The sequence below is a fragment of the Schistocerca gregaria genome, chromosome 2 (genome assembly GCF_023897955.1).
Source record: "Schistocerca gregaria isolate iqSchGreg1 chromosome 2, iqSchGreg1.2, whole genome shotgun sequence".
NCBI classification, from domain to species: Eukaryota; Metazoa; Arthropoda; class Insecta; order Orthoptera; family Acrididae; genus Schistocerca; species Schistocerca gregaria.
This window is the reverse complement of record NC_064921.1, coordinates 202,912,814-202,936,774: the sequence shown is the minus strand read 5'-3', so window position 1 is coordinate 202,936,774 and position 23,961 is coordinate 202,912,814. Positions and strand designations below refer to the sequence as shown.

Here is a 23,961-nt window from a genome sequence, read left to right as displayed (position 1 = left end):
ATATCCTTGTATCTGATGAAGGATATCGTCAGGAGTGCCCCAGAGAAGTGTGATAGGGTCGCTGTTATACTCTACACACATAAATGATTTGGCGGACAAGGTGGGCAGCCTAGATGCCGTGGGGCACGGTAAGGTGTCAAAGTTACGTGGCAGTAGGGAGATACAAGACGACTTAAGACAGAAAATCTAGTTGGTGTGATGAATGGTAGCTAGCCCTAAATGTGGGTAAATGTATGTTTATGTGGATGAGTAGGAAGACCAAACCTGAGATGTTCGGATACAATATTACTAGTGTCCTCCTTGACACAGTCAAGTCGTTTAAATATCTGGGCGTAACGTTGCAATGTGATATGAGGTGGAACGAGCATATGAGAACTGTCTTAGAGAGGGCAAATGGTCGACTTTGGTTTGTTGTGGGAATTTTAGAAAAGATTGTTTCATCTGTAAAGGAGATCGCATAAAGGACGCTGGTGCGATCCATTCTTGAGTATTGCTCGAGTGCTGGATCCATACCAGGTCGGATTGAAGGAAGACTTCGAAATAATTTAGAAGTTTGCTACTACATTTGTTACAGATAGGTTCGAACAACACGTAAGAGTTACGGAGATGCTTCTGGAGCGCAAATGGGAATCCCCGGAGAGAAGACGACGTTCTTTTCGAGAAACACTACTGAGAAAATTTAGAGAACCGGCATTCGAAGCTGACTGCTGAACGATTCTGTTAACGTCAACAGTTGCGCGTAAGGACCACGAAGGTAAGATATGAGGAATTAGGGCTCTTACGGAGGCGTATAGATAGTCGTTTTTCTCTCGCTCTGTTTGCGAGCGGAACTGGAAAGCAAAAGACAAGTAGCGGTATGGGGTACCCTCCGCTATGCACCGTACGGTGGCTTGAGGAGTATCTGTGCAGATGCACACGTAGAAGTAGATGTGATTGTGAATTATAAACACAAAGGAACAACTACGGCCAAACCAAGACCAGGCAGACTATATGTAGTGACTGGTAGGGACCATAGATCATTACGGAAGACATACGTAAAAAATCTCATGAAATCAGCGAAGAAATCACTCGACAGTTCCAGAGTGCTACCAGCAGTCCAGTTTGCACAATGCCCGTGCGTAGTGAGTTATAAAAAATGGAGTACAACGGTCGAGAATCTCGTCACAAGCTGCATATTTCCGTACTCAAGACACTTGAGGTATTGTAAAGAGCAACGCCTTTGGACAGAAGATGACTGGAAACGAGTGACTGGGACTGATGACTCATGCTATACCCTTCGGCAATCTGGATTTGGCAAACTACTCTAGAGAAACGGTAAATGCGGAAGAATATGAACACAATTGGCATCACTGTTCACTGCGTACAGTAGAGAAACAGTTGGGAGACGAGATTGAATCAGTATGATAATGCACCCTGTCATGAGGCATTAACTGTGACACAATGTTTTGTGGACAGTAAGATGTTAGGAATGGGCTAGTCCCACCTAACCCAATGAAACACCTCTGGGATGAGTTGGAACGTCGACTTCGCGCCAGATCCCAGAGTGTACTGCCTGCTCTGTCTTCGGTTCTTTAGGGAGAGTGGGCTGTCTTTCCTCCAAAGACATTCAGACGCATCAGTCAAATCGCCCCCGTGGGAGATAAAGCCGCAATGAGGCGAACGGTGGACACTTCCCATGTTACTGACCACTGATAGGTGCCCGGAAACTTTTCACTGATACTGTACCTACGCTTCTTACGGCTGTCGAACATTCTCAATTGGCCTTAGGTGTTCCGATACCTTACATGTAAGAATGAAACGTAAAAACTGCAAAGAGATCAGTGGAAAAAGAGACGAGTATAAGGTCAACTGCCGAGTAACAGGCCTTGTAATGGCAAAACCACAACATTCTAACACATATGAGCTGCTGGCGGCCACAAGCAGATACTACAGTTAATTGTAGAGACAATGGGCTGAGGTTACTACCCAAGCAATTAATTTTAAACGGAAAGACGAAAGTGTGAAGCTCAGTTATACTTGGTTTTTGTTTATGAAGAAGAAGTGCTCTAATGTCGAGAACATCTAAAACTTGTTTGGCCGCAGCCCCCTACGGGGACAGGATTCAAACACTAGTTCTGTGAGTATTTTCAAGGCGGCATTAAAGCCACTAAAACTAACACATTGGGCTCCATCGTACGATGCTACCTACGTACTTACACTACTGGCCATTAAAATTGCTAAACCACGAAGATGATTTGCTACAGACGCGAAATTTAACCGACAGGTAGAAGATGCTGTGATATGCAAATGATTAGCTCGTCAGAGCATTCGCACAAGGTTGGCTCTGGTGGCGACATCTACAACGTGCAGAAATGAGGAAAGCTTCCAACTGATTTCTCATACACAAACAGCAGGTGACCGGCGTTGTCTGGTGAAACGTTGTTGTGATGCCTCGCGTAAGGAAGAGAAATGCGTACCATCACGTTTCCTACTTTGATAAAGGTCGGATTGTAAACCACGGCGATTGCGGTTTATAGTATTGTGAGATTGCTGCTCGCGTTGGACGAGATCCAATGATTGTTAGCAGAATATGGAATCGGTGGGTTCAGGAGGGTAATACGGAACGTCGTGCTGGATCCCAACGGCCTCGTATCACTAGCAGCCGAGATGACAGGCATCTTATCTACATGGCTGTAACGGATCGTGCACCCACGTCTCGATTCCTGAATCAACAAATGGGGACGTTTACAAGACAATAACCATCTGCACGAACAGTTCGACGGCATTTGCAGCAGCATGGACTATCACGTCGGAGACCATGGCTGCGGTTACCCTTGACGCTGCATCACAGACAGGAGCGCCTGCGATGGTGTACTTTGTTACCATTTTAGGAGTTCAGTGCAAAGTACTAGAAGAAGTTCGTAGAGCATCAAAAGCGTTGCAATCTAAAAGTGAGGACGTGGCAACAACATACAGAGCAAATAGGTGACCTGAAAGGAGCGTTTGACAAACTGACTGACGAAGTTTTAGACATCTGTGAGTTATAGGACATCAGAGTACTTTCCCTAACAAATGAATAGAAAGAGTGAGAAAGAAATGGAGGCGGGAGTGGGATGGAGGACCGGGTATGAGACTGATGTGTGGGTGACGGATTGTAAAGTTGAGAAAGAGGGAAGCGACAAGGGGGATGGGGAGGACGATTCAGTTTTATTTGCTCGGAGGTCCCCATAAATGCAATTACGAAACTGGTCAGAAGCCTTTGGGCCGGTGCTGCTTTATAAACAGCCACTACCAACGCGACGCATCTAACAGTAAAAATAGTGTGTGTAGCAGTCTAGTAGCCATTACAGGAGATAGTGAGTGTCGTGTTCAGCGTGAAGTGTTGATCCTGAAAGGTTGATTCTGCTAACCGTTTATGCGAGAGCTAAGGCTCCTTAGAGAAGGTGAAGAGAGCACAGAATGTAGTGACAATCTCGGTACTTGCTGCTTTTCAACAGATAACGATAAATTATTTTACTGAGCTTCCTTTCCGTCAGTAAAGAGCAGTCTGGCGGGTCGTGTGTTTAAGTCACTAATTGCAAAACTGTGTTGTATTACACTTTTTTGGCTTGGGTTTACTAAAGGAAAGTCGACTTCGATGTTCACTGTTTGAGTTTTGTTCACACTGAGGGTGGGGATGCGAACAAAGTTGATGGTGGGGGTGGGAACAAAGTTGATGGTGGGGATGGGAACAAAGTTGATCCGTTAGTCACATGGAATTTCTCTTCTACACTGCGCAAAAAAACAAAAAAACAAAAAAAAACAAAAAAAACTGTTTCCGTTAGTTATTATCAAACTATAACAACAATAGTGTTTCTCTCAGTCGACTCCGGACTCAGACCAAGGTGATACGAACAAAATGCATCAATTCGTCTTATTTGTTACGTGATATTTGTTCTTGTTGTTGCGCATGTGTCGACACTTTGCTGTGTGAAGCGTCGGCGAATCTGAGGGTGACGTCACAGAACGCCACGCTTTTGTGCCATTACGGAGGAAGGCTGCAGCCACCTTTGACAGAAATTTAAAATTTATGCGTTGCAATGCAGCTTTGGAAAAAGTGATTTTTTCCTTGCGCAGTGTAGCATGCTCCTATCTTCTTCTTCTTGTGTCTCTGGTCCATATATGCTCAGCGTCGGCTTGGTTATAAACGGGCATGGAATGGCTAATTTAAGGGGTGGTCTGATGGTACCCTTCCTGCCGCCATCCTGTTACCTGCCGGATCAGAACTTGACTGCGTGTAGTGTTATTCGTCTTGTAAGACGTGTATATTTCTGTTGTCTATTGTCTATTGTCAAACCACAATTTATGAAAGATATTTACATTTTATTATTAGGATTAAGTAGGAATAATTAATATTTGTCATGTTGGAAATAATTGTGGTAGCAGGGAATGTCTGCACCGAAGTATTGTTGGCAAGAGTGACCGCAAATTGATATAATTTTAAAAATGGCGGGAGAGACCACGTTTGGATACATTTTAAGGAAAGAGCGGGAAAGACCGTGCATTGATACATTTTGTAATGCTAACAGGGGTTTCTGCACCAGAAAGAATTGCTGCCGGGAGAGACCGCACTTTGGCGTTCGTAGGAAGCCAGTAGTAAGCGAGAAGTGAAGCGAGTCGGTAGCAGGTGTGAAGCGAGAGGTTGAGAGGAGCGGTGTGCCTGCCAGCCACCAGCTATGATTTACAAAAGATTATAAACGGATGTACAGAGACATCAGCTAACTATTATCATAAGAGGAACTACTATTATGGAATTATTTTTTTTTTTTTGCGAAACTCAAGACTACTGAAGGTACGTTTGCGCAATGCTAGTTGTAAGATTATTGTAAAAAGTAAGTCTCATTTGAACGTTTGTAAAATCATTTCATTCCCAGCAGTAAATATTTGAAGAAATGTTTTCAGAATATAATTAATTTTTGCCAGCAATGTTGCATTACTGATTATAATCCATCCCAAAAACCATCAACGTAAAACTTTGCAAAAATTTTATTGTTCTCATGAGAAAGTGTAACTTTGAATTACGTAACTTCACTCAAATTAATTAAAGAATAACGTCAGATTTGCTATTAAAGAATAACTTCAGCTTTGGTAATAAATACAGCCACGTATTATGACAGCCCACCAGGAGTTAATAGAGTATAGTAAACCAGAGTAAGTATATTCATGTCGCAGTTCGATGTAGCAGTCAGATGGCGATCCAGTAACAGTAAAAAAGGTAAGGAACAGTTTTGGGTTACTGCAGATAACGACTGAGGGCCACGCCGACGACACATTCTATGTTTCGTCGAAATAATCAGGAAGTCACTTTTAATAAGCAGCAATTAAATTGTATGCGAAGATTGAGAAAGAGAATAAATTTCAGAGGGAAGATTTCATTTATTATTATCAAGCAAGAGATAGAAATCCTATGGGAAGGTTTCAGGATATTGTAGAAGGGAAGGTTGTGTAACAAAAGAGATATGGAGGAGACGGGAAGGTTTCAGTGTGAATCTGGGTGAAAGTTTTCCAAATGTTTCAAATTGAGTAATTGAGTTGGTTACCAGCCAGCTGTTAAACTAGCCGGATGTGCAAAACCGGCGTAAAAACAGCATCCAGGCTGGCCGGCACACCGACCGTCGTCCTTAACCTGCCGGGCGAATTCGATACGTGGTCGGCGCACCTCACCGCCCGTAAGCGACGCTTCAACACCCAGGGCAGGTTAGTACGCTGCTGTCTGTGTAACATTTTATCATTTCTCATTTTTCCCATTAGTATCAGTAGCCATTGGATAGTACAAAATAAAAGTGACATGATTATTTTGTAGGTGCTTCAAGAGAAGAACTCGGTTTGATATAAAAAAATTTAAGATATCAAACGACAACAGCAATAGTGAAACTTCCTGGCAGATTAAAACTGTATGCCCGACCGAGACTCGAACTCGGGACCTTTGCCTTCCGCGGGCAAGTGCTCTACCAACTTTTTTTTTATTGTTTTTTTATGATTTTTTTTCTTCACCAGGAACAGGGTAAATGAACAAAAGATCTTTATTGGTACAAACTTAAATACAAGAAAAATGCCATCCTTCCGGCGAAAATAACACAAGACATGATATTCGTATAAGGTGAGCAAGTTTTTTAGTATGAACAAGGTGTAGGAAAAAAAAACTAATCATACTGATGGAAGCTAAGAGGTGTAAAGCAATTTACAGTGAAGTGAGGGAAAAGCCAGTGTTTATCTGGTGTAGTGCATAAAAGAAAGGAGGCGTGTGTCCATGCGCCTACTCCACTATGGGTTACAATGTAGAAAGCAGCGCGAGGGGTCTCAGATGTCAGCAGAGGGGGCGGGAGTGCTGTCGGCGTGTGGTACCATCCAACTGAGCGGGGGTGACGTAAAGATCGCGTGTAGGTAATTAGCGAAGAAGGCGCGGTAGCGCGGTCGCTGTTCGACTTCGCTGTGGGCGGTTTGTAAGTACTGCCAGAAATCAAGGCGTGATTTGTCGCCATCATTATACATGTAGGTGATGGTCCATCCCTTGACCCATACAATCGCATGATTTTTGGTGGCGGGGAAATAAGTATTCTCAGGATGGATAAAAGTCCATGGGTCAATCGAGTCCGGCGGAACACGGAGGTAACAGGCAACGAACTGTCGGGCAAGTTTCCAGACGTCACTGGTGGCAGCACAAGTCAGTTGATGGACATCGTCATCCATGAGGTGGCACATGGAGCAGAGTGGAGAGTCCTTTAGTCCGATGGCGTGAAGACGATGATTTGTGGCGAATTTTTCATTTGCGACCTGGCACCATGTTGTCCGGACTTTGGAGGGAAGAAAAGGCTGGTGGATGTGACGCCAAACCGTGGGCCACGGCGTGGACGGATGTCGCAGTTCGATATTGTTGCTGGATATGGAACGAAGGAGTGGGGTGTAAAAATCTTTAGGTCGAGGAGAACGCGTGGTCGGTAAGTGTGTGTGAGCATAACTGAAGTCGACGATGAAATCAGAAATGTGCGTCAGATGGTGCTTGATGTGTCCGACTGGTACTGGTGGTGTTATGGTCGCGGGCACAAGAATTTCCAGTAAGCTGCGCGTAAGGGAGGTGCCCCCGTGCCACTGCTTGTGCATGGTGGACATGTACAAGGACGCCGCGCGGAGTCGCACATTGACAAGACCGAGGCCACCCGCTCGCGGGGGAAGGGTGAGCGTGTCGTAGCGGACCTTAAAGAGCGTACCAGCCGTAAGGAAGTATCCGAAGGCAGCCTGGAGGCTACGTCCAATAGTTGATGGCAGCGGGAGGACCTGTGCAATGTGGACCATTCTGGACGCCACATGTTGATTGAGGTATTGGACACGTTGTAAAGAATCGAGTCGTCGGAGAAGATTTTGTCGCACCGTCGTGCGGATGGTTTGAAGAGCACGCCGAAAATTGATGGCAGCGGAGCGGCGCACGGTGGAGGTGAAAATGATACCAAGGTATCGTAGTTTCTGTACACACGGGAGAGGTGCTAAGTCGTCGTGTGAGAGGCCGCGTCCAATGGGCATCGCCGCGGATTTAGTCACATTCATGTTACTGCCCGTTGCAGTGCCGTACGTTGATATCAAATCAAGTACCGTGTGTGTTTCACTCCGTGAGCGGATCAAGAGGAGGAGGTCGTCCGCATACGCACGACATCGAAAACTGTGCTGTCGCAAAGTGAGACCAGAAAGGTGGCTCGTCAGACTCCCGATGAGTGGCTCCAGGCTTATGGCATAGAGTAGGGTCGAAAGTGGGCAGCCTTGCCGCACGGAACGTCGGATCGCCACTGGTCCCGCCACACGGCCATTAACCTGAATCAGCGATTCGGCGGTGCCGTACAGGCGCCGGATTACGTCGATAAAGGCTGGTGGAAAACCCATGCGGTTCATCACGGAGAACAGAAAAGGATGCCGCACTTTGTCGAATGCGCTGTCAAAATCAATGGCAACCACTGCGGCGCGGAGTCTGCACGCCGCTGCCAGTGCAATTAAATCGCGACATTCTCCTGTGGCCGTTTGTACATTAACTGACCCGCCCGAAGTTGTCTGTTCCGGGGATAGAATGCTAGGCAGGACCTTGCGGCATCGCGTTGCCAGGAGGCGTGTAAAAATTTTACAGTCTGCGTTAAGGAGAGTCAGGGGACGGTAATGTGCTGTCGTCACACCTGGTGTCGGTTTGTGGATGGGTATAATAATTCCCGTGACGAAGGACGGCGGTACGCCGTTCCCTATCGTCAGCAGTTCATGAAACATCGTTGTCCACCGTGACGCCATTAGTGTGAAGAAAGCGCGATAAAATTCTATCGGCAATCCGTCGACGCCAGGTGACTTATTCAGAGCACCTTTTTTGATTGCATCGTGGATTTCGTCACGCGTAATGGGCTCCATCAGCTCATCCGCTTCGTCGCTGGTGAGGGTGCGAGTTACGTGTGGTAACACAGACTCCTCAGCGTGGTTGTTGGTAGTCTCCTCCTGGTACATTGTGCGGTAGTGGTCAACAAAAGCACTGACGATTTCGGCCTGGCAAGTGACGTGCTGGCCGCGACAGGTTGTGATCTCGGTGATGAGTTGTTGTCGCCGATGTTTCCTATCGGAGGCGATATGATGCATGGTCGGATGTTCCTGTTCGGCCGAATCTTGATATCGGGTTCGCACCATAGCCCCCTGCAGTCGACGGCGTGTCAAAGTTACAATTTGGGCCTTAATCCTGCTGCGTTCCCTCTTGGTGTCGGGTGTGGGCGGTTGGGCGTCCAGGTCGCGGAGAACGGCGTAGAAATAGTCGGTAGTGTGCCGGCGCCACATAGCAACTTCCTTTCCATACTGAATCAAAGTACGTCGAATGGCAGGTTTGGCATATTCCAGCCACCAGGTCAAGGTCGTGCAGTATTTAGGTAAGCGACGTTCACAGGTGGCCCATGTCTCGGTGACACGTTGAAGACATTCGGGATCATGAAGATGGCAGGTGTTTAGCTTCCACGGTGCACGACTACGCCAGACCACTTGCTTGGGGAAGAGAATGTTGCAGATGTAGGCACAGTGATCCGAAAAGGCCAGGGGCCAAAGTTCTGCACCTTGGACTGCAGGTGTGAGTTCCCGAGAGACGTAAATTCTGTCCAGGCGGCTCGCGGAGTGACTCGTCTGGTAAGTACGTCCAGGGGCGTCGCCGTGCTGAACTTCCCAAGTGTCGCGGAGCAACAGATCTCGGACGACAAGACGCAGTTCTTGACAGGTGTTGTAGTGGGGCACTTGATCTTTAGGGTGCAAGACACAATTAAAATCACCCCCAAACAAGTAATGGTCGCAGCGTCCAAGAAACAGAGGAGCGATTTCTTCTGAATAGAAGAGTGCCCTGTCGCGTCTGCGGGTGGAGCCCGACGGAGCGTAAATGTTGACGATACGCGTCCCCATGACGGTGACGGCCATGCCTCTGGCAGATGGAAGGTATGTGATATCGGCCACTGGAATGCCTTCTCTGGCGTAGATGGCTACGCCGCGTCCCAGGTGGTCACCAGGAGAAGGATAAGTGTTATATCCCGCGACGTCTGGAAGTGTGGCCAAGTGTACTTCCTGTAGTAGTGCTATATCGACGTCTGACGCCCATATCATCTCTCGCAGCAGTTGAAGTTTCACGGGTGAGCTGATGGTGTTAGTGTTGATCGTCGCTATTCTGTAGGTTTGGAGCCGTCCCCCGCCGTGAAGGGGAACTCCACCGGCGGAGGATGAAGAGGGGCGAGGCAACGGCGAGTCGTTCCGTGCGCCACCTGACGGCGTTATCAGCGACGTAACGATGCTTCCGTCTGGGGTAACTCTGTCCCCAGCGTGTGGTCCGGGTCCTCATCGACGTCCTCACTCCACACCATTGAGGGCGCTGTCGTTGTGATGGTCGTACGTTCCACTTCGGTCGTAGAGGCGGAGGACGTCTCGGCTGCAGTAGCATCGGTGGAGTCCATTGGTTCAGGAGCACCTGAGCGGGCCAGTAGAGTTGGCATCGAAACATCCACAGTCGGCGTCATGTTGTCGTCATTCGTATCGTCGTGTAGGTTCTCTGAGGCCTCGTCGTGTCGGACGGCCTCTGGAGCATCAGGGGGAGGTGATCCGTCTCGTTCCGAGACCGTACGACGCCTCCTCTTGCGCCTTTTAGGTGAAAGTTGTTTGCGGGTTCGTCCCTCTGTGTCGGAAGACGGAAGGGAGTCGCGTCGCTCTGAGAGGAAGGCCGTCGCGGGAACGTCAAATGAAGGGGTGTCCATATGTTCAGGGGGGTGGGTGTCGGAAGTCGTCGTTGTTGGTAGTGGCGCCGTAGTAGCGTCTGGCTTTGAGCGCGACGTGTCGGCCCCGGCGGTATCCATAGCAGCTGGAAGGGTCACCGGTACATGGTCCGATGAGCGGCGGCCGGTGGGAGGAGAAGAGAGTGCCGATGCGTAGGTGATCGGTAAAATCGTCGTCGGAGCCGTAGGTGCCACGGTAGCGCCTGGCAATTGGGTGATCCGTCGCTGAAGACACTCAGATCTGAGGTGGCCTTCTTTTCCGCACCCGGAACAGGTCTTGGGTTGGCCGTCGTATATGACAACCGCTCGGCACCCGCTAATTTGCAGGTAAGATGGCACGTGGCGATGGAGGTCGATGGTGATCTGCCGTACACCGTTAAGAACGGGGTACGTTTGGAATTGCGCCCAGCGTTCGGCAGTGTGGCCATGTACAGTACCATAGGGGCGGAAAGCCGCGATAACGTCTTCCGCCGGTAGCTCGAACGGGAGTTCGAAAACTCGTATGGTGCGCATTCCTAAGCCGGCATGGTCGACAGTGACCGCTCCGACATTGCCGTCGGCGTGGCAAAAGCGTAATCCATGGTTGGTGTCACGAAGTATTCTTTCACACACCGCGTCGTTGACAACTTTCACGTACACAGTACTGCTTAATATGGACAAATGGATGCCCAAGATGTCGGAAGCTGGGATCTTAGCAGCGTCGCGTAGGAAGCGTTCCACTTCTAAGGCCTTTGGTCGTGCGTAATCGTTGCAGAAGTTGAATCGTAAAGTTGATTTTCGAAAACGATTGGCCATGGCTCTAGTGCACGTAAGCGACACGTAAGTGACGGCCGCTGAAATGTAAACAACAGCGAGCGCGCGCGCTCCGCAGGCGGAAACAACAACACGTCCGCACTGCACGGCGGCGAAAGCCGGACTGTGAGCCAACTGAGCTACCGAAGCACGACTCACGTACGGTACTCACAGCTTTACTTCTGCCAGTATCCGTCTCCTACCTTCCAAAGGTCCCGAGTTCAAGTCTCGGTCGGGCACACAGTTTTAATCTGCCAGGAAGTTTCATATCAGCGCACACTCCACTGCAGAGTGAAAATCTCTTTCTGGAAACAGCAGTAGTGTTTCTCTCAGTCGCTCCAGACTCAGACCAAGGTGATACGAACAAAATACCTCAATTCGTTTTATTTGTTGCGTGATATTTGTTCTTGTGGGTTGCGCTTTTTAGTCGGAAGGCTGGTTTGATGCAGCTGGCCATGCAGTCTATGGCGTAACTGTTAACTATTGTCATTTCCACTGTAACCAGGCTTTGGTCCCATTCTATAATTTTTATAACTAGACCCCTCAGTTACCGAACTGATGATTCCTTGATGCCTGCGCATGTACTCTGTCAATTGATCCTTCCTTTTACTCAAGTTGTGGAGTAAACCTCTTTTCTACAACATTAGATTCAGTCATTCTTCACTAGTAATGCGGTTAGCATTCTTCTATAGAACCTCATATCACAGGCTTGTAACACCAAACAATATGAATTTCAAGCGTAGGCCGCGGTTTGTATGCCCAATGTACAGTATCTCTAACTGTTTTAGTTAGCCAAGCTTCAGGTTTCGTTTTTACCTATTCGGTCTTTAGTGAAGTATGTACGTCATATAGTTGAGTAAATTTGTTAGTAAATTCATGAAGTTTTTCGTTTGTGCCCGAGACGTCTACCAAACTATTTTTTGCGCCTCAGTTGCAAGTTCACATAAATTAATGCGTTTGAAGTCTCGGTATGTAACCAGTTGTGGTTTCTTTCTCGGACATTCTACCGACTATGTCACAAAACCATCAAGCCGAGTTCTTCTTCTGAAGCACCTTCAGAATCTCTTAAGTTTGCAGCCGAGTTTTAACAGCTCAAAATTCTAGCTTGAGTTCTTTTCCCTTTCCGCTTCTGATAGATAATTATGTCTCCGTTTGCAGACGTCTTGAAATCGTTAGCTGTACAGCTAAGGATAACACAGCAACACTACAAGTCTACGTGTACTAATGTGCCCTTCATTGGTTTACTATGCAACATGCATTACGTATTGAGAACATTGTTACATTCTGAATTATCACAACATCCAGCCGGCAGTGATTTTGATGATGAAATATTCATTTTACAACACATATGCTCACTTATATGGCACTTGTAAAATATAGCGTAAAACCATTGGACATGTACAAATATTCAATCACGGCTACAGATGTAATGAAACAGACTATGTCAGTGAAAGTTTCTCAATTTGCAGTTTGGTATATTTGCCCCGTCTGGAATGTAGTTTAGTGTATTTGAATTAGACTGAAGATTAACAATTGTTTTTCAGGAGCACACCCTCCATATCAGCACCACTCGCAACAATGCAAGTGCTGTGCTGACATACAAGTGGCCTGTGGACAGGAAGCATCAAGAGGTGAGTGAACACCTTGAACTGTATAGACTTTGTAGAAACAATTAGGTCCTAAACCCACAGTTTATATAATGAAGAAGTTCGGATTTAGGTGAACGATAAAAGACAAACTAGCTACTCCCGCACTTCGCCGTTTTCGCCTGTTAAAGCCCTGATTCAGATTTTCAGATGCTATGATAAAACAATATTCAACAATAAAACAATATTCAAGAATATAATAATTCCAATCCCAAAGAAAGAAGGTGCTGACAGATGTGAAAATTACCGAACTATCAGTTTAATAAGTCACAGCTGCAAAATACTAACGCGAATTCTTTACAGACGAATGGAAAAACTGGTAGATGCGGACCTCGGGGAGGATCAGTTTGGATTCCGTAGAAATGTTGGAACACGTGAGGCAATACTGACCTTACGACTTATCTTAGAAGAAAGATTAAGAAAAGGCAAACCTACGTTTCTAGTAATTGTAGACTTAGAGAAAGCTTTTGACAATGTTGACTGGAATACTCTCTTTCAAATTCTGAAGGTGGCAGGGGTAAAACACAGGGAGCGAAAGGCTATTTACAATTTGTACAGAAACCAGATGGCAGTTATAAGAGTCGAGGGGCATGAAAGGGAAGCAGTGGTTGGGAAAGGAGTGAGACAGGGTTGTAGCCTCTCCCCGATGTTATTCAATCTGTATATTGAGCAAGCAGTAAAGGAAACAAAAGAAAAATTTGGAGTAGGTATTAAAATTCATGGAGAAGAAGTAAAAACTTTGAGGTTCGCCGATGACATTGTAATTCTGTCAGAGACGGTAAATTAGGACTTGGAAGAGCAGTTCAACGGAATGGACAGTGTCTTGAAAAGAGGATATAAGATGAACATCAACAAAAGCAAAACGAGGATAATGGAATGTAGTCAAATTAAATCGGGTGATGCTGAGGGAATTAGATTAGGAAATGAGACACTTAAAGTAGTAAAGGAGTTTTGCTATTTAGGAAGTAAAAAACTGATGATGGTCGAAGTAGAGAGGATATAAAATGTAGACTGGCAATGGCAAGGAAAGCGTTTCTGAAGAAGAGAAATTTGTTAACATGGAATATAGATTTATGTATCAGGAAGTCGTTTCTGAAAGTATTTGTTTGGAGTGTAGCCATGTATGGAAGTGAAACATGGACGATAACTAGTTTGGACAAGAAGAGAATAGAAGCTTTCGAAATGTGGTGCTACAGAAGAATGCTGAAGATTAGATGGGTAGATCACATAACTAATGAGGAGGTATTGAATAGGATTGGGGAGAAGAGAAGTTTGTGGCACAACTTGACTAGAAGAAGAGATCGGTTGGTAGGACATGTTCTGAGGCATCAAGGGATCACAAATTTAGCATTGGAGGGCAGCGTGGAGGTTAAAAATCGTAGAGGGAGACCAAGAAATGAATACACTAAGCAGGTTCAGAAGGATGTAGGTTGCAGTAGGTACTGGGAGATGATGCGGCTTGCACAGGATAGAGTAGCATGGAGAGCTGCATCAAACCAGTATCAGGACTGAAGACAACAACAACAACAACAACAACAACAACATGATAAAACAGTAGATATGCTTAAAAGTTTTTGAAAATGTCATAGAATGCATGCGATTTTGAATGATCGCCTTTTAAACGTTCGTGGTATTGCTGAGATTAGCCTGGTCTCTGGGTATATACGAGGGTCACACCAAAAGAAATGCACACTATTTTTTGTAAAAATACAGTTTTCTTTCTGCACGTGTGAAAGTTTTACAGTGTGTAGATATATCCTTCCCGCTTGTTTTCAAACTTAGTTCACCTGTTTCCGTGAGTGGCGCCGTCACAGAATGTCTTCAAAGTGGCTGCTACACTTGGCGTTCGTCAGAAGCAACGTGCTGTCATAGAATTCCTGTGCTGTGAAAACGAGACAGTGGGAAACATCCACAAGAGGTTGAAAAAGGTGTATGCAGATACTGCTGTCGATCGCAGCACAGTTAGTAGGTGTGTAAGCAGATTACGTGATGAAAGCGGGCACGGCAATATTGAGGATTGTCCTCGCAGCGGCAGACCTCGTACTGCACATACTCCGGACAATGTGCAGAGTTAACGAATTGGTGACTGCTGACAGACGCATCACAGTGGACGAATTGTCACGCTGCGCTGGGATAGGAGAAGGAATTGTTTGCAGAAAAAAGATTTGTGCCAGTTGGTATCCCCGGATGTTGACAGCGGCTCACAAAAAAAAAAAAAAAAAAAAAAAACGGTAAGGAGCGAACTTTTGGAACAGTGTGTGAATGGTGGAGATGAATTTCTTGGAAGAATTGTGACAGGTGATGAAACATGGCTCCATCATTTTTCACCAGAGATGAAGAGGCAATCAATGGAGTGGCATCATGCAAATTCACCCAAGAAAAAAAAATTCAAAACCAAACCTTCTGCTGGAAAAGTTATGGATACGGTGTTTCTCGATTCTGAAGGACTCTTGCTTGTGGACATCATGCCAAGTGGAACCACCATAAATTCTGATGCATATTTGACAACACTGAAGAAGCTTCAAGCTCGACTGAGTCGCGTTCGACCACATCGGGAAAAGCAGGATGTTTTGCTGTTGCAGAACAATGCACGGCCACATGTCTGGCAAAAAACCATGGAAGCAATGACAAACCTCCGATGGATAACACTGAAACGCGCCTTACAGTCTGACCTGGCTCCATGTGACTATCATCTCTTTGGGAAGTTGAAAGATCTCTTCGTGGAATAAGGTTTGAAGATGATGACTCCGTTGTGCACGCTGCCAAACAGTGGCTCCAAATTGATTCAGAATTTTACTGTGCGGGTATACAGGCGCTGGTTCCAAGATGGCGTAAGGCAGTTGAGAGGGATGGAAATTATGTGGAGAAATGAAAATATTGTTCCTAAAGGATTTATCTACACATTGTAAAACTTCCAAACATGTAGAATAAAAGATGGATTAAAAAAAATAGTGTGCATTTCTTTTGGAGTGACCCTCTTATGATTATTTCTGCGTTGGCCCCTGTCCGCGACGACCGGCACTAAATGAGAGGAAGTTAATTGAACCTACGACAAATACATTACCATTCATGTGTTACGACCAAGTCACTAGCTGTGTGACTACTAGAATAAACATGCCATTATGTTTATTTTAGTTCATTAAATAAACATAATTGCTGGTAACAACACACTCAAACATCTCACATACGTACCAAAAATATAAATATGGTTTAAGCTGTGCGGGCAGAAATGGATCCAGCGCCACTGCAGTTAACAAGAGGACATACCATTCCACCTACTCGTCTAAGCTATCAGACCTCCACTAGAAGCGAGTGCCACAATGTCAAAAAAAAAAAATGGCTCTGAGCACTTTGGGACTTAACATCTGTGGTCATCAGTCCCCTAGAACTTCGAACTACTTAAACCAAATTAACCTAAGGAAGTCACACAATACCCAGTCATCACGAGGCAGAGAAACCACCACCTACTCGTCTAAGCTACAGTCTATCAGATCTCCACTAGAAGCGAGTGCCACAATGTCAAAAAAAAAATGGCTCTGAGTACTATGGGACTTAACATCTGTGGTCATCAGTCCCCTAGTACTTCGAACTACTTAAACCAAATTAGCCTAAGGAAGTCACACAACACCCAGTCATCACGAGGCAGAGAAACCACAATGTCCCCCATAGAACTGAGTGCCATGAAATCTGCGAAAGAGGTGAGCCGTAGATCTTCTGACTGGTAAGTGAGAGAGAACCAAAAGCAGACAGAATCTTCCCTTAAGTAAGCGTTTCCTGAAAACCGAGAGGGCGACCATTCTCCCCACACTACCCACTTTTGCTATTACTTTTTAGGATTCTACAATATTAAATTCCTGTTTTCTTGTGCCAATCTTGTTTCGATCTTAAGTTTGTTTTTTTAATTGTAAATGTTTGTGTAACTCTGTTTGTTCTCTGTTTTATGATGTGCTGAGACAGTATTTGGCAAGCAGTCTTTGCTAGCCATCCCAGTGCACAGAACACAAATGCCTAGCATCTTTATTTGTAATAGTCGCACACTAGGCTAGCGTTACAGCACGCGAATACCGCTGAGGTTGAACGCGTGTGTTACCTGCCAGGAGAGTCCTGGCGAAGTCCATCGCTAGTATGAGACCCGTCCAATCTCCGATGTCCTGCTGATAATTTATTGGACTCAAGAGCATAATTTTCCCAATGCCTGATCTCACGACATTACGATGGCGTGAACTGAAGACCGCCAAACAGAACGTCGATGATTACATTCCAGTAGAAATGCAAGGAAGAATCTCTGGTAAAAACTCAGAAATGACGCCCGCAATGTATGCGTGTTGCGGCATCACTTCGTATCTACTACGCATTTCTGAGGCACATTTCGTGAACAATGGTGAGATTTGACGCGTGTCTTACCTGCCAGGAGAGCCCGCCGAAGATCATCATGAGCAACAGGTCAGTCCACTCGCCGATGTCCTCCTGTTTGAGAGAGCCCAGCCAATCAGCGGACGCTACGGCAGAATGGTCGACGGCGGGGTGCGAGTACGCAAACGGCGCCGACAGCACCTGGAACACGCGGCCACCATTTCTGTGGCACTGAGCAATTTATTGGATAACTAGTCCAGGACTACACACTACAGCAAAGAGGAGTCTAATGCACCCAAGGGGAGGTCATTACGATGTCATCTGAAATCAACAAGCACGTGCTGAAATTCACAATCCGACAATGCAGACTCGCAAGCATAAATTTCCCATTTCTAATCTCGTGACATCACGTTGGTTTCGTCGGAAAAACGCGGATGTTACGTTACATTTCATTACTGGTATAAAAAAGAAACAGCTGATGCTTCTCTATAACGCTCGCATACTGCTATTGGAAATAACAGTGTTTCCTTTCAATGGTATTGGCTCAAATGGCTCTGAGCACTATGGGACTCAACTTCTGAGGTCACCAGTCCCCTAGATACTTAAACCTAACTAACCTAAGGACATCACACACATCCATGCCCGAGGCAGGATTCGAACCTGCCGTGCGGTTCCAGACTGTAGCGCCTAGAACCGCTCGGCCACTCCGGCCGGCTTTCAGCGGTATTGTTAGCGATGACCGATGTGGATTTTAGCTAGTTTTCCTCACTCGTTCAAACAAATTCTGGGCAAACTGTAATTGAAGATCAGACTTTGTAACAAGTTCAGCATTTTATTTACTCAGGGAGTTATACTACTTTTAACGAAGGTAGGGATGTCGATATTAAGTTACGCATATATATGGCAATATAACCAAACACTGAAAGATGCACAAAGAGACAAAAATGAGACTCTATAAGGTGAGGGCTGTAAATTGGTCTACCGTATGACGATGAATCATGGCTTACGAAGCGATAAGATTCCAGCCATGTACAGGCGGCTAAAAACAAATTTTTACGAGCACTCAAACGTTGCACAAAGTTGGACAAGATTTTTGACCAAAACTGTAAGCAAGAACTGAATGTTTTTAGAGTTATGGCAAAATAGAAGAAAAAACTCAAAGGAACACCTGGAACGAATGAAAGAAACAAGCATTCTAAAGACGACCTTACATCACAAATCGAAAGGAAAGAGTAACATTGGGCGGCCAGTTAAAAGACATAACCATGGTCAGAACCGGTCCATAAGTTTAATCTCAGAAAGGCAGGAGATGTCAGGGAACTCGTACGGAGAAACCTGTTTCCTACCTCTGCTCGGATCACGTGTGTTTCGAATAAAATACGTCGTGATTAGATCATTCTACTGCAGCGTTCTGAGATTGTAAATGGTTTAAAAAATGTGTAATTCAGAAAAGAGACAATCCTATTTCCGTGCACACGATTAGCGGAAATCTTGTCACCAGCAACAGAATGAGTTTTTTTTTTTTTTGGTAAATTAGTTGCAGTATGAGTAGTCATGTATCTTTCTGCAACTCATGAAGGTAATCTTATCTTTAATTACATAAAGGAAATGATTTCAATACCTGGTTAGTCCAATAATACTGCTTCTTTTCCATCACTTCTGCCACAAAAATCACATTGATCCTATTAAACGACGTTTGAAACAAGCAAGTAACAACCTGATAACCCACTCATGAGCGTAATGCAGTAGAGCATTTACACTGTTATCATTACCTACAGTCAGAGAGGGCATCTGGTAGCGAAAATAGCATTTCCTGGACCGATAATGGAGTGATTACGCAATCAACCAAAAACTATGTTGGTAAATACGTTTACAGAAAACCAGATTTGAGGAAAGCTGGTGAAGCTGTAATAGGTGAGTCGTAAGGTGGCGGGGAATAACAAAAGTTATCGCTCTGTAACCGGTTTCGGTGAGCTGCAGTTCCCGAATGCGGAAGCTAGCAGCTCTGCGAATCCAAGCAGAGGGTCACGCAAGCACGAGCTGTTGAGAAATGGTGTACACTGAAGTCACAAGCCATGTGACAGCGATATGGACATACACAGGTGGCACTAGCATCACGCACATAATATATAAAAAGGAGTGCATTGACGGAGCTGTCACTTGTACTCAGGTGATTCATAAGCTACTGGCCATTAAAATTGCTACACCACGAAGATGAGGCGCTAAAGACGCGAAATTTAACCGACAGGAAGAAGATGCCGTGATGTGCAAATGATTAGCTTCTCACAGCATTCACACAAGGTTGCCATCGGTGGTGACACCTACAACGTGCTGACATGAGGAAAGTTTTCAACCAATTTCTCATACACAAACAGCAGTTGACCGGCGTTGCCTGGTGACAAGTTGTTGTGATGCCTCGTGTAAAGAGGAGAAATGCGCACCATCACGTTTCCGACTTTGATCGAGGTCGAATTGTAGTCTATCGCGATTGCGGTTTACCGTATCGCGACATTACTGCTCGTGTTGGTCGAGATCCAATAACTGTTAGCAGAATATGGAATGGGTGGGTTCAGGAGGGTCATAAGGAACGCCGTGCTGGATCCCAACGGCCTCGTATCACTAGCAGTCGAGATGACAGGAATCTTATCCGCATGGCTGTAACGGATCGTGCAGCCACGTCTCGATCCCTGACTCAACAGATGGGGACGTTTGCAAAACAACAACCATCTGCACCAACAGTTCGACGACGTTTGCAGCAGCATGGACTATCAGCTCGGAGACCATGGCTGCGGTTACCCTTGACGCTCCATCACAGACAGGAGCGCGTGCGATGGTGTATTCAACGACGAACCTGGGTGCACGAATGGCAAAACTTCATTTTTTTTTTCGGACGAATCCAGGTTCTGTTTACAGCACATGATGGTCACATCCGTGTGAAAGCATATCGCAAGCGTGTATTCGTCATCGCCATACTGACGTATCACCCTGGGAGATAGTATGGGGTGCCATTGGTTACACGTTCGGTCACCTCTTGTTCGCATTGACGGCACTTTGAACAGTGGACGCTACATTTCAGATGTGTTACGACCCGTGGCTCTACCCTTCATTCGATCCCCGCGAAACCCTACAATTCAGCAGGATAATGCACGACCGCATGTTGCAGGTTTTGTACGGGCTTTTCTGGATACAGAAAATGTTCGAGTGCTGCCCTGACCAGCACATTCTCCAGATCTGTCATGAATTGAAAACGTCTGGTCAATGGTGGTCAAGCAACTGGCTCGTTACAATACGCCAGTCACTACTCTTGATGAACTGTGGTATCGTGTTGAAGCTGCATTAGCAGCTGTACCTGTACAAGCCATCCAAGCTCTGTTTCACTCAATGCCCAGGCGTATCAAGGCCTTTATTACGGCCAGAGGTGGTTGTTCTGGGTACTGATTTCTCAGGATCTATGCACCCAAACTGCGTGAAGATGGAACCACATGTCAGTTCTAGTATAATATATTTGTCCAATGAAACCCGTTTATCGTCTGCATTTCTCCTTGCTGTAGCAATTTTGATGGCCAGTAGTGTATGAATGGTTTCTGATATGATTATCTCGGCTCTACGCGAATTAACAGGCTTTGGACGTGGAATGGTTGGAGCTAGACGCATGGGACGCTCAGTTTCGGAAGTCGTTAGGGAATTCAATATTCCGAGATCCACAGCGTTAAGAGTGTGCCGAGCATACCATATTTCAAGCTTTACTCTCAGCTCGGATAACGCAGTTGCCAGCGGCCTTCACTTAACGACCGATAGCTATGGCGTTTGCATAGAATTGTCAGTGCTAACAGACAAGAAATAATGCGTGAAGAAACCACAGAAATCAGTGTGGGACGTACGGCGAACGTGCCCTTTAGGACAGTGCTCCTGAATGTGGTGTTAAGGGTCTGCGGCAACAGACGATCTATGCGAGTGCCTCTGGTAAGAGCACATCGCCTGCAGTGCCTCTCGTAGGCTCATGACCATATCGGTTCTACCCTAGAACCACGAGATGGTCAGATGAGTCCGTATTTAAGTTGGCAAGAGCAGAAGGTACGTTTGGTTGTGGCCCAGACCCCACGAAGCCATGGCCTCAAGCTGTCAACAAGGTACTGTGCAAGCTGGTAGTGGCTCCACAATGGTTTTGGCTGTGTTTGTGTGGAACGGACTGGATCCTCTGACGGAAACGATAATTGACTAGAAATGTATGTTCGGCTACTTAGAGACAATTTGCAGCCATTCACGGACTTCTTGTTTCCAAACGATGGAACTTTTATACACGAAAATGTGCCATGTAGGCATATTCTTGACTTTTCGAGCGAATGATTGGCCACCCAGATCGCCCGACGTGAATCCTACCTCATATTTCTGGGACATAGTCGAGAGGTCAGCTCCTGCACAAAATCCTACATCCTGCACAAAATCCTACAAAATCCTACACTTTCGCTATGGACGGCTGAAGAGGTAGAAGAAGTCGCACTGGTGTATTACGCCGAGCAACAGAGGGCCTCACACGATTTTTAGGAAGTACCCGATGACTTTTGTCAGTTCAGTGTAAACGTCTCGAGGCCCGCAGTGCAGTGAAAATTATCGATTTGACGCCACATCGGACAATTTGTGTGGTTCTGTTACCCGTACTTATTTTCACTAGCCACTGATGTACTACTGCCGGATTCCGTTCCCAGATACCGGCACCAATTTTTTCTGAAATGGAATAAGTATGTAAGCCGTTCGGGTTTTTCAGGCCAAGTAAGAAGCTGATTAAGCAAAAGCGCGGCGAAAGTTGCAGGCAAACCATGGGAGGGAGATCAAATCGAAAGGTTTCCTTCAAGCAGGAATTCACACGATGTTAATATTATTATTATTGCGATTCTTGAAGTTTTCCCGGCGTAATCGGAATTCCATGAGGTTTCGGGATTGCAGTCGGATGACGACACCTAACCACGAGATTTCGGCTGACAATCATTCAGGCATCTTCAGGTGAGTTTTACGGTCTTTGAAGTGGGATCTTTTGCAGAGATCAACAGTGAAAGTTCAAAACTCAACTGAAGATGGCTGAATAAGTGTCAGTCCACACATCATGGCAAGATATGGAAGTCATCCGACTGCAATCTCGAAACCTCATTGAATCTATAAATATTATGAAAATGTATCTGTGTTTGTCTTATGTATTTGTGTGTGTGTGTGTGTGTGTGTGTGTGTGTGTGTGTATGTGTGTGTTCTACATCTCACAACCTGCTGGTAGGGGTAAGAACCATCTACCTGTCATAGTGAACCTGCCCTTTAAGGGGCCTCTCGGCCAACGACGCCAAACGCTCATTTCCATAGTGAATGAGACATGACGTCATAAACGATGAGTGGGTGAAAAACTGCCGCATCAAGCATGATGTTTAACTGTATTACTTCTGGGCTACTATGTTCGCAATGAATTTCGCACGCAGTATCCACATACGCCGCGGAATGTAGGTACGCAAATATATCATTGTACGACACGTTAGTTATCAGATATGACGTAATAAAAACTGAGATGCGCGAGGAAATGTCGCGTCATGCATGAAGTTTTTAATACATTTATTCTTTACTACTAAGACACTCCTACAGTCTAGTCACCTTAAGGAAATCCCCGACAACTGGAAGCGCTTTTAACACCTTTCGACTGGGAAGCGCGAACGGCTTCAGGCGAAAACAATAGCCGGCTATATGGCTATGAAGAGTTGTTGCCACAGGGAAGGTTACGAAATTGCGTCTTAGACACGCGAAGCAGCAGCGCCCAGCGTACGGAAGCTGCCGTGGATAATGTGGATACTATACCTACACCTTTATTCATTATACGTCGCAGTATCAGTATAAAGATGGCCGCCCCACTTGCGACTTGCACCAGGGAAAAACAGCGTTCTGTCACTCGGTTTTTGCGTAGTGAAGGTGTGAAACCTATTGAAACTCGTCGACGAATGAAGATCCAGTACGGTGATGCATGTTTGTCACAGCATCAAGTCTACGAATGGTGTAGGAAGTTCGCAAATAGTGTGACTTCAGTGAAACATGCTCCTCTTATAGGTCAGGCACAACGACTTGTGACGCCACAGAACATTGCAGCAGCTGAAACCATAGTGAAGGGAAACCGCTGAGTTACACTGAATGACATTGCAGCATGTTTACAGATTAGTCATAGATCAGCACACCACATTGTGCATGATATGCTCCAGTTTCACAAAGTGTTTGCAAGATGGGTGCCACGGCAGCTGACTCCTGAAATGAGAGAACGGAGTGCTGATGCTTGTGAAGAATATCTTCGGCGCTTTGAATGTGAAGGTGATGGCTTCCTTGCAAGAATCGTTGCTGGGGACGAAACCTAAACCTGGGTTCACTTCCGCCAACGGCAAACGAAGAGAGCGAGCAAGGAAGGGCGCCATTCCTCATCACGAAAATCAAACAAGTTTCGAACAGAACCATTAGCAGGGAAGGTTATACTGACTCTCTTTTGGGACGAAAAAGGCGTCATTTTGGAACGGTACATGCCTAGAAGGACCACTGTCACGAGGTGCATCATACACAGATCTCCTAAAAAATCGTCTGCTGCCTGCAATCAAATCAAAGGGACGTCAGTTGCTGTCAGTAGATGTCCTTTTGCAACTTGACAAGGCAAGGCCCCACACTGCCCGTACAACAGTTGCAACAATCACAGACCTGCATTTTGAGTGTCTTCCTCAACCATCATGCTCAGCAGACCTTGCCCCAAGTGATTTGGAAAGACGCAATGGGAGCAAAGGAGTTCCATTTTGATGAAGAGGTACGCCACGCGGTGCATGAGTGGTTGCGCGGGCTACCAAAAGAATTTTTTTCCAAAGAAATTTATGCACTTAGTAAGCGCTGGA

The 23,961-nt window shown here is 45.9% G+C and overlaps 1 protein-coding gene across 1 annotated transcript in view; it reads right to left on the bottom strand.

Moving 5' to 3' along the window:
• LOC126336687 (high-affinity choline transporter 1-like) overlaps positions 1–23,961 on the bottom strand; it is a 347,185-nt gene that overhangs the window by 77,761 nt on the left and 245,463 nt on the right. The window contains exon 6 of the mRNA XM_050000635.1: positions 17,117–17,266. Coding sequence (XP_049856592.1) covers positions 17,117–17,266 — 150 coding nt within the window. The remainder of the gene's footprint in view (positions 1–17,116; positions 17,267–23,961) is intronic.